Below are 11,543 nucleotides of genomic sequence, written 5' to 3'. Positions count from 1 at the left end.
TGAGACTTGAAATATCCTCCATATTTTATTACATTATACCAAAAAAGTCCGTTAACAGTTCATTACAATAAACTGCAGGTATTATATGACCTGGGATCAAGTTTTATTGCACAACACACAAAAGCACACTCGTCTAGTCCTACCTAGACATTACATTAACCACAAAAACAAAATTATTCTCAACGAACATCTGGAAGTTTTCCGGCAACGGTGCATGCTTACTACACGCAACACTGGTACGTCAGGTACTTGTTCATTTTCCGGCCACAGGTTGCACATGTCATCATCTCATCCTTGACCTCAAGATTAGTTGCAGGGAGGACAATGTGGCTGCAATGGTGTGGTTGGAAAGCCAGAAGTTGTTCAATTTGGTTGTTAAGCGCTGCGAGAAAAGAGTCGCTAGACCATGTTATTATTTTTGACAAGCTCTGCAGAATAACATCACCCATTGCTTTAGCCATTTTTTGATTAGATCCTAATTTGCCAAATATAGCCCATCCTTTACAGGTTCCATTAAAGCTAAGCAATGTCATCACATCTTTCATTATGCTGTCTTCTTTTGCATTTTTCCCATTTTTCAGCCCTGAAGTGAAAATGCTTTCCAATCTAGTCCAAAATCGCCAACTTTTTGTTTCTTCTGCTTTCCAATAATCGCCAATTTTGTTTGTAGTAATGAAATCAAGAATTGCTTTGTTGGCCTGATCGGTCGTATTGCTCTTGCTCACGTAAATTAATTCTATCTTCAACTCAGGGAAGTCTTTCATACGTGCTAATATTGCTGCAGTGAATTGCTCAATCCATTTCATGTCTTCTCCTCCATATAGGCATATGATTGGTGCAGGTTCCGTCTGCAATATACATAACATAAGCAAGTTTTCATGTTATTTATTGGTAGCTCTGATACAATCAAAAACCAGAAATTAAATTCTAATATCAGTAAACGAAAATCTGTACTTTAAATTCATCAATACCAAAAGGGATGAAGTAAAAATACCGAATCAACTTGATAAAGATCTTGAATAAGAATATCTAGTGTCAGTTGATTAATTTCCCATGGAGACTTCTCCTTTGCAGGTGATGATGGGAGTAGACCAGGCAAAGATCCCTTTTGCAAGAATAGGTTTAGAGCATCAACAGTGTCGGTACGTCCCTTTTGATCAAACGACACCAGAATTGCCTGTTTGGAGAACTTCCACACTTCCTTGATGTATCTAATAACCTCTGGTTTGACAACTGAAGGGTGTTTTACAGTATACCAAGACATCAGAGATTGCAAAGACGAGAACTTTTGCTCATCGACTTGGCCCTCCACAATTGGAATCCAAACTAGTTGGTATTGAATCTTTTGCTCTTTTTGGAGTTGTTCGTACAATTTCGCAAGAGCTTTAATCTCAACTTCAGATTCATCAAGTCCAGAAACGACCAGCACAACCTTTGAGTCCTTTAATTCTTCAATTTTGAACTGTATTTTATTGCCAAAAAGAATTTGTCATATGTGTGTGTGTGTGTGTGTGTGTGTATATATATATATATATATAAATTTAAAAAAAAAAAAAAAAAAAAAAAAAAAACCTGAGTTTGTTGTAACATATGGTGATATTAAAATTAAAGACCAAACCTTTTCCCTAATATTGTTGCCCTTCACAAGGGATAGTTTCGTCTCGGTCCTGCCCTCTTTCTCGACAGTAAAGAAAGCCTGGAAGATTGTTGTAATGTCTTGGACAGTGTTAGAAAGGTTCACCAGCATATCGTAAGACTCTGCATTATACCATCATATTTATAAGCCAATTACAATTTTCAATAAATTAAATAAAAAAATTTGAATCTTTGAATTCTACATAAATTAATTTTCAATGTAATCGAAAGATTTTAATTTAAATTACAAACGTTATAATAGAATGACATTAATTAAAATTAGTAAAGAATTAATTGAAATTAAGATAATTAACTACTAAATACAATTTAAGATAGAGAGTTATTTTTTTTTTATTATAAATTAGCAAATAAAGTTTCTGTTAATAGCAATATGCGATTACTTACCAATTTCTTTTTTGATACGAGAGAAATGGTTTTGCAGGATTATCTGTATGCTGCTAACTTTAGTAACTAATTCTGAGAGTTCGCATGTCATCATTGCAATGGTGAGCCTGAAATCATGCAAGTAGCTATATGACTTGCTATTTACTTTACAGGAGAATTGAAGAATATATTAAGCTGAATTTGAATAATTTAGAGCCTAATTAATAAAAATAAAGAAGGTTTAAATAAGAAAAAAAAAACAAGAATTTGCTTAAGTACTAAAATTATATAATTTAGCAAAAACCCGAAAATGCAATCTAATTTAAAATGTCACAAAACTAAAATATTTTTAAATGTTTAAGAATTAAGATGCGATCTAGCTAATATAAACCCAACCTAAATCAATTAATTTAGAGTAAAAAACAAAAATTAATTTTTAAAAATGAATCCTGAAAGAATAGATTTAATAAAATAAACTTACTGATTTTTCAACCCAACAAGATCAGCAATATGAGAGGCAGAAGTCACGACACTGTAGATTGCCCAATAGACAGCTCGGGCGATATCAGTTGTGGCAGTTGAAAATGGTGGTTTGTTATTTACAACATACTCAGAAGGTAAAGTATTGAAGTGGAGGACACTTTGAGTCAAAGCAACTATAGCCTTGTTAAGTTCAATAATTGCTCCAGAAAATTGTTGCAATAAGTGATCGGCATCTTCCATTATGCCTTGTAGTTGCTTAAGCAAAGCTATATTTTTCGAAACTGAATTTTTATTATAAAGCTCAGTAAGTAGATGAAATTCCCCATAATTAATAGCATATGCAGCTACTGTTATCATCAACTTTGCATCCCAAGAATAGTTTGAAAGTAATTTCTCAAGTAACACCATAGTTGTTTCTTGAGCTTTTCCACTTGAGCAATTGCATGAAAGCTGCGTGTACAATTTAATATATGTGCATAAAAATGGTATTAGAATTTACTATTTATAATCAATAACAATAGTTAACCTCGCAAGAGAGCTGCTTTATGATCTGAGCCGGTACTTCGCGTCCTACAGATGTTTCCTGCAAAAAATTTACAACTGCATGTAAATATTACACTTGTGATGAACATATTATTGTAAATATTACATTATAAATATTATATTTTAAGATTATAAATACTATAATAATGAAGAAAAATGCCAAAAATTATTAATAAAGAAAAGGGAAATTGGAACATACAGTTGTGACATCACCACCAGTACTGGGATCGTGAGGAAGCAAGATTTTGGTGATAATAGTGGATAAGTTTTGAACATCAACTTGGCGACTATCAGGCTTGTGGGTTCCTTCAACCTTGCTAATTATCGCACCATCGTCGGACTGCAAGAACTTAGGTACCGGAAGTGAGCTTTGAAGTGTTGGACTCACTTGCTGCGTTGCCGCCATGTTTGGTAGTGGTGAAAGATTTTTGGGTTTGTAACGGAGAATTTAGAACAGGAGAATTTAGAGCAGGTGACTGAGGAATTGTAGTGGAGAGAAAGTCTAGGACTTGATGGGGACCTCTAATTGGCTTCTCTATATATACACACACACAGGCATCTAGAGGGGATAGACCCACTATAGCCAAGTGAATCACATGTTAGACCAGTGAATGAGTTAAAAAATTATTTAATTATATAACTTTTCTATTAATTTTTCATTATCAACATATATTTATTTATTTCCCCGTAAATTATAATCTCATAGGGTTAGGTTTCACGTTAGTGTAGACATTGTTCTACTATCAATATATAGTTAAATAATAATTGAATATCATTCAAAGAAACTATCTACTAAAATTACATTTATAGTCATTTTTGAAGAGAATAAAAATCCCAAACTTATTTTGGTTACTAGAATAAGATTTAGAATTACTAACAGAAATAGCAACGGAAACAGTTTCATTGATAAAAACGAATTTACATGCCTATTTTTGATAATTTGTTGATGAATTGTTATTAGAAAAGCGACAGTTTACCAATTAAATATATTCTATCACTATGTTATTGAGGATTTGGCGACGAAATTCAAAAAAAATTATGAACAATTTAAAATTTATTAAAGTATTGCAATGAGTTTTGAATTTTTTTTTAAAGATCTATATGGTATGACGAGTTGCAAAATGCCCAGAATTTAAAATTTTATACAGTATAAATGGATTTTGTATAATCAAATTTAGTGTTTGATTTTAATATTTAGAGACAAAAAAAATTCGTCACTATCTAGGATAAGTAATTAATTTTCAACTCTTTTTATTTTGTTTTTTCTTTAATTTCATTTTTAAAATTTTTTTAAACTTTCTTTCTCCTTCATCTTTGTTTAACTTATTTCTTATTCTTTTTTTAATTTTCTTTTTCTTCTTCTCCTTCTCTTTTCTTCTTTTCATTTTTTCTTATTCTTCTTCTCCTATTTTTTCCTCCTATCTGTTATTCTTCTTCTTTTTCCTTTTTCTTTTAACATATTAATTTTATATGGTACTAAGATCCCTTGCTTTGCTATGATGAGAGTTGCTAAAATCTTTTGTAAGAAGTCTTATATGAAATAAATATAAGAATATTGCACGGTTGTCTCAAATTTATATTATCATTTCTGGTAAGATTATTCCAAGCTAAAAATAAAAAACGCTAAAAACTATTAGGCTTGTAAGTGAGTGTTAAAATCCGTTTGCACAGCCAATTAACTTATACTAGCTCAATTATCAATTCTATTTTATTATAAGTTCTTTAGTTATTTATTATTACCCTCTCAGTTTCATTTTTTTTTCTTATTATTTATTTTTTTTGGATGTCACAGAATGTTTATAAGATTTCTAAATTTATATATGTAAAATTTTTTTTTTTCATAATAACCTTTAAGGTTATTCCTTAAATGAAGGATTTTATTAATGTCTTAATGAATTAAAGGGTTAAAAATGATAAAATAACTTTTGTTGACTAAATTCTTAATATGCGAGTTTTGTTAAACTATGCAAACAAAATGGGACAAAAGGAATATTATTTATGTTCGTTAGTTTCAGTCTTGCGCCTAATATTCAATTAATTTTGTGCGGTTGAATTTGGGTCCGAATGTTCAACTTGTTCGAACATGAGACATTAATATCATATTAAAGTATAATATATTATATTATTCATTTCATTATAAATTAATCATGTACCCGAGCTCTGCACTTATATCCAATTTTTTTATTTAAAAATATTAATGATATTTTCTTTTAAATGAAAAATACCTATTAATATATAATAATAAAATATATTAATAATAATATTAGATTCCTAAATAAACTCTAACTAATAAATAATATAGAATTTGTAATTCTTATCCTGACACAATTATCCTGCGTCCAATATATTTATCCCAAATTTACTTAAGAGGGGGTCAATTCACAATTTAATATACTTCAAATTCTGAGAGCTTAACAATTGGTGCGATGAGCGTGGAATACACCTTCAACCCTAAAATCCTGAAACTTTTTTCTCGATTCCCTTGGCCACTGATCACACTGAGTGCCTCAACCTTGAAGGCCAAGGCAACACCCATGGCGAGGCCAACCAATAATCCTTGTTCATCCTTCCATCAACCGCTGATCCTCAAGTAGGGGTTGCTTTAACCCAAGCTTATTCACAATTTACCAACGTGCTGAAACGCCTCTTGGAGAACCCTCAGCCTAAAGGCGATCTAATATCACCTCCTAGGCCGGTGAACCCTCCTCACCAAGAGCATAGCCTACCCCCAACTTCGCCTAAGCACCGAAATCACCCAATATCTGATTGATACTGTGAGGCAAAATCAGAGGTGAACCCTAGTATGACTATCTCCAACAGCTAGGAACTACGTCGAACCCAACCAATGGTGGACGGAGCAAAGCTCCGGGATATTATCAAGGAACTGGTTTAGGAGTATAGAGAGACAAGAGAAGTAGGAGATTATGGACTCCGATAGGGCTCACTCTTATCAGTTAATATTTTGGCCGCAGCCTTTCCATCAAAGTTCAAGCTCCCTACTTTCCAATCCTATGATGGATCTACCAATCCTCGGAGCCATCTGACGACCTTTCGAACTATGATGTACTTGCAAACCAATTCGGATGATTTAATGTGTAAGGTCTTCCTAACTACCTTCAAAGGGGCGGCCCAAGAGTTGTATCAAACACTCAAGACAAGATCCATTCATTCATTCTCTCAGTTGGTCACAGCATTTCGAGCCCATTTCATGACATGTGCACCATCCAGGAAAATTTCGTATTATTTGATAGATTTAAAAAGAGAGGAGGGAGAGACCCTGAGGCAGTATATATCCAAATTTCAAAGAATGGCGATGCAAGTGGAGAACTTGAATGATGAGAGGTAGCTGTTAGCGCCATGGCAAAAAATTGCAGGTACAGCAGATTGTTTGAAAGTTGGAGTATAGTCCCTTCCCTAATTTTCGCCGAGCTTATGGCGCGAGCCTACAAATACATAAAATTAGACGAAACCTATGAAGCTCAACAACACAGATCGCCCAGAGAAGAGAGGCATAGACATAAGAGACATTCATCTCCAGTAAGGAGACGATCGCCCCGAAGGAGGTTACCTATTCGGCTCTCATGAACTAGTTATTCTGTTCGAATGCCATACTCAAGAGATAAGCTACAGTAAGGTCGGGAATTTACCCCTTTAAACAGACCACGCTCGAAAATATTATCTTGGATACGAGAACATGGCGATCAAATTCGGTTCTATTATTCTAAAAAGATGAAGGAGGATATCTCAAACAATTGAGATAAGAGCAAATGTTATAAGTTCCATAGGGATGTAGGCTACGAGACCGAGGCCTGTCGGCAATTGAAGAAAGAGATAGAACGCCTTGTACAAAAAGGCAAACTGAAGCAATTTGTTGGAAGAGTGAGGAGGAAAAGTGAACAAAAAGACAAGTAGCCAAAAGAATTTCACACCTTAGGCACAATCTACACCATATTTGGCGGCTCATCGGGGGGTGATAGCAATTTAGTAGAAAAAGGAGAGCCAGGAAGATCTATTCCATTTTACCCTAACAAAAACTAAGCACCAGGCCACCCATATCATTCTCCGAGGCCGATGGTGAGTTTGTACATGCCCCACAATGATGCTCTAGTAATTAAGGGGATTTTGGAAAACTTTTCGGTAAAAAGAGTGTTGGTGGACGAAGGTAGTGCAATGAACTTATTAACTATGGAGATATTCAAGGCTTTTTAACTAGACTAGGTAAGGCTTAAACCTGTCCAAATCCCCTTAGCGAAAAAACCTGTGCAAGTGTCTAGGTCCATAGACATAACCCTAGAGCTCGGAATTGAAGTCTCGTCGAGGAAACTCAAATTGGAATTAATGGTGGCAACATTCATTTCCCATACAATGCTATATTGGGTAGACCAGCCCTGTATGAATTGGAAGCAACCACATGTGTTAGGTACCTCACTATGAAGTTTTACTCCGATATGGCCGAAGTCGTTACTAGTAGGGGAGACCAGAAGGTAGCTCCAGAAGCATACATGATGGCACTGAAAGGGTTGCCTCTTGTCCTACTAATCATGTGGATGCTAGAAGGCATACCACCCACAAAACCAACCGAATGCCACTCTTTTGATATCCCCAAACATAACGTAGATATAACGACACTTTGGTGGTTGAGAAATGGGAAGTGAAACAAATGAACGGAGATAGAGGCCTTATATAGGCTAGGTGAGGCACTGAAGTGTCCCTTCTTTAAATGAGGCGACTCTTCGGATGCCCCCCTCTAAGACCAATGCCTCATTGAAATAAAAGCCTTCATAAAGCAACGCAATAAAAACCTAATATAAATAAAAAAAAATAATAGTATCAGACTGTGAAAAGACATAAGCACTACATTTGGACATAAAATGACCAAATAAATTAAGGGGGACTACTGTTAACATATAATAATAAAATATATTTATAATAATATTAGACTCCTAAATAAACTCTAACTAACAAATAATATAGGATTCGTAATCCTTATTCGGACACAATTATCCTGGATCCAATATATATATCCCAAATATTCAAGAGCGGGTTAATTCACAATTTACTACACCTCAAATTCTGTGAGCTTAACAATTCCAATTAAGTTTGAGTCACGTTACTCAATATGCTTCAAATTTTATATATTTACATATATTCTTTATTTTATTTTATTCTTATGTAATGTGGGATTCATCTTTTGATGTGAAATTACTTAGGATTTTAGGTTACATATACCTTGCTTCCTAATTCCAAACTGTTTTTGGATGTTCGTTGATATGTGCTTTTGTTCTCACCAATCACCATGTTGTCCTTCTTTATCACAAAACCGTTGGTTGACACTTGTAAGATTTTAAAAGGATCTGATTTTTTAATTATTAAATTATGAGATAACTTTTAATTATTAAATGATTGGCCCCAGAATAATAATAGGTATTCTCTGCACTACCATTTATTTGTTATTATTTCTTTTTTTAAAAAAAATATATTCTTTTCTTCTTAGCTCTTTTTCTTTCACTTTCAATTTTATTAAACTTTTTTATAACTTGATTAATAAGGTGGTTGAGAATAAAACTAGTCAAGTCAACACACTCTAACTAAGAGTAAAGGATATACACAAATTAGCAAATCACAGCTAGCACTTTGAGCTTTAGCCTTGACTAAGCGTCATCCTGGACCCATGCCATGAACTCTCTTCTTTTTTTGCTTTATTTTCTTTTAATTTCTTATCTCCTCTTCTGTAAATAAATATCTATGCTTTAACTAACATAGTATATATATATAGTTTAAATATTAAATATGCTACAAGAAAATTCACATTCAATGCATATTAAGGTATAATCCAGTAGTAAGTGCATATATAATTTGCTGATAAAAAAAAATTGTATATACAACCTGACAATAGATTCAAGTTCGAATCTCCTAAATTTTATTAGTAAAATACACTACATATTTGCATCTATTTTATCAACTTGCTAGAGATAGATTAATTACGGAACAAAAAAAAAAAAACAGGTGACATAAATCACCGATAAATAGCTATATATCGCAACGAATTATGAACTTACAAGCCAAAAAGTACATTTTGCAGCTAATCCATTGGTATTCGTGATCACTTGGATGGACTTAAAAAAATTAAAATTTTAAAATTTTACTTAGAATAAATGGACGACAAAATAGAATTTAGTGAAGGAATTACCATATTTTGTGACAGAAAATTCCTCACTAAATGCCAAATTTCAGCATTTAAATGCAAATAACCTCTTTTTCTTTATATCTCATACATTTTTTTTTCTGTTTCTTAATTTCCTTCTTTTCCGTCTCCTTCCTTTTTCTTGGTTTTTTTTTCCCTCCTTATTCTTGTATATTTCTCCTTTCTTTCTAAATCATCGATCCACTACAAGAAAATTGCTGATTAGCAACGGATTTATCGGTTTCTGAATAGAAAACAGTAAGAAACATATTTGAAACGGAAAATGGACTCAATTACTGATTAAATTTAGAAAATTAGAAACAGATTGGAAAAGGTAGAAAAGAAAATTCGTTGCTAATATTGGCTGGAAGTCAGCATAACATAGGAACGGATAGGAATAGAATTAGAAACGGCATATGGAAACGGATAGTAAATCCGTGGCTAAAATATTGTGAAAAGTTGCTGGTTTATTAGCCGCAGAGTAGAAACGATATGATATTCGTGCTAATATTTTTCCACATATTTTGTTATACCTTTGTTAAAATTATTATTATTCTTTTATGAATTATATATTACCGATTAAGCAAAAATTTTGAAAATAATAATTGGACTACGAATATAAATTTTTTAACCCAATGTTGCATTGAAAAATTTTGATATTATTTCCAAGTTCAAGTTATTTTTATTTTTTTTATTTTTAAATATTTTTCACTTGTTTTGGTATTTATATAAAGGAAAAAATAATCAAAAATTTGCTTATCTTAATTTAATTTTGAAAATGAAACAAGAAACTTGAAAAATATTGATTAAAATGAAAATTTTAATTGATATTGATATAAAAAAATCAAAATTTGCTTATCTTAATTTAGTTTTTAAAATAGAAAAAGAAACTTCAAAAACATTAATTAAATTTATTCCATACAAGACTTCTTACACAAATATTTTAACAACTTTTATCATAGCAAAAGCAAGGGATCTTAGTGCCACTAAGATTAATATGTTAAAAGGAAAAGGAAAAAGAAGAAGAAGAATAACATATAGGAGAAAAAAAAAAAGGAGGAGAAGAAGACTAAGAAATAAGTTTTCAAAAAAAAAAAAAAAAGAAGATGAAGGAGAAGAAGGAATAAGAAAAAAAAATGAAAAAAAATGAAATGAAGGGAAAACTAAAAAGAGTTGAAAATTAATTACTTATCCTAGAATTAGTGACTGAATTTTTGCATCATTAAATTATAAAATCAAACACTAAGTTTGATTATTTAAAGCTTATTTGCTCTGTATAAAATTTTTAGTTCTGGCAATTTGCAGCTCGTTCATACCATATAAAATTTTTAAAAGTTTATAACTCGTGGCAAACTTTGACAAATTTTAAAATATTCATAATTTTTTGTTTTGAATTTCGTTGCTAAATCTTCAATAATATAGTGATAGAATTAGGGGTGGCCATATTACGGTTCCGGGAACCGGAACTGGTGGTTCGAACCGGTCCCGAAACGTAATTTAAACCGGAATCGGTCTGAACCGGAACTAAAACCGGAGATTTCCAGTTCCAGTTTTGTTGGAACCGCAAACCGGCGGTTCCACAAACCGGTCGGAACCGGATGGAACTGCCGGTTCGAATCGGCGGTTCTAGCCGTTAGAAACTGTCAGTTTTTTTTTTTATTTTGTTGTGAAATCTCTTAATTACCTCTCCCAACAACCATAAACGGCTAATTTCAAAGGTATTTTTGAAAAAATAATTTTTTGGATTTATTGTAAATACCTCATTTCATTTTATTTACAAATTCCTCACAAATCCTCTAAACCCCAAGAGGATACGTAGACAACTTAATTTTTTTTTAAAAAAAAATTAAGTTCAAGCCCTTTTTTTTTTAATTATGTTCAAACTTTTTTAAACAAAAAATAAATTCAATTGAAGACTTTTTTTAGAAAATAAATAAGTTCAAGTCTTTAAAAAAATAAATTTAATTGAAGCATTTTTTAATTTTTTAGGTGTAATTTTTTTAGAAATAACTTTTTCAAATTTTTTAAATTTTGAAAACCGATCTTCAAAATTTAAAATTTAAAATTATGCGATTTACCGAAAAACCGGTCAGAAAACCGATCGGACAGTCGGTTTTGTAACTGTCAACGAACCGGAACCGAAACTGAAACCGTTCGGTTCTAAACCAGAACCGGAACCGGAAATTTTCGGTTCGGTTCCGAAACCGTGGCCACCCCTAGATAGAATATATTTAATAGGTAAACCCTCACTTTTCGATTGACAGTTCATCAAGATGCCTGTGTGTGTGTATATATAGAGAAGCCAATTAGAGGT

At 32.3% G+C, this 11,543-nt stretch overlaps 1 protein-coding gene across 1 annotated transcript; it reads right to left on the bottom strand.

Moving 5' to 3' along the window:
- On the bottom strand, positions 1-3,546 carry LOC105644852 (protein SIEVE ELEMENT OCCLUSION A). Its single transcript, XM_089718803.1, has 7 exons — positions 3,245-3,546; positions 3,029-3,085; positions 2,501-2,952; positions 2,041-2,147; positions 1,619-1,758; positions 995-1,462; positions 1-848 (listed from the first exon to the last, which is right to left on the bottom strand). The coding sequence occupies exons 1-7, from the start codon at positions 3,449-3,451 to the stop codon at positions 222-224; spliced, it is 2,058 nt and encodes a 685-aa protein (XP_089574929.1). The 5' UTR covers positions 3,452-3,546; the 3' UTR covers positions 1-221.
- Between the last annotated feature and the right edge of the window lie 7,997 nt (positions 3,547-11,543).

This window comes from Jatropha curcas, chromosome 3 (genome assembly GCF_041381405.1).
Source record: "Jatropha curcas cultivar XTBG-Jc1 chromosome 3, XTBG_Jcur_1.0, whole genome shotgun sequence".
NCBI lineage: Eukaryota > Viridiplantae > Streptophyta > Magnoliopsida > Malpighiales > Euphorbiaceae > Jatropha > Jatropha curcas.
This window is presented reverse-complemented; position numbering and strand designations above follow the sequence as displayed.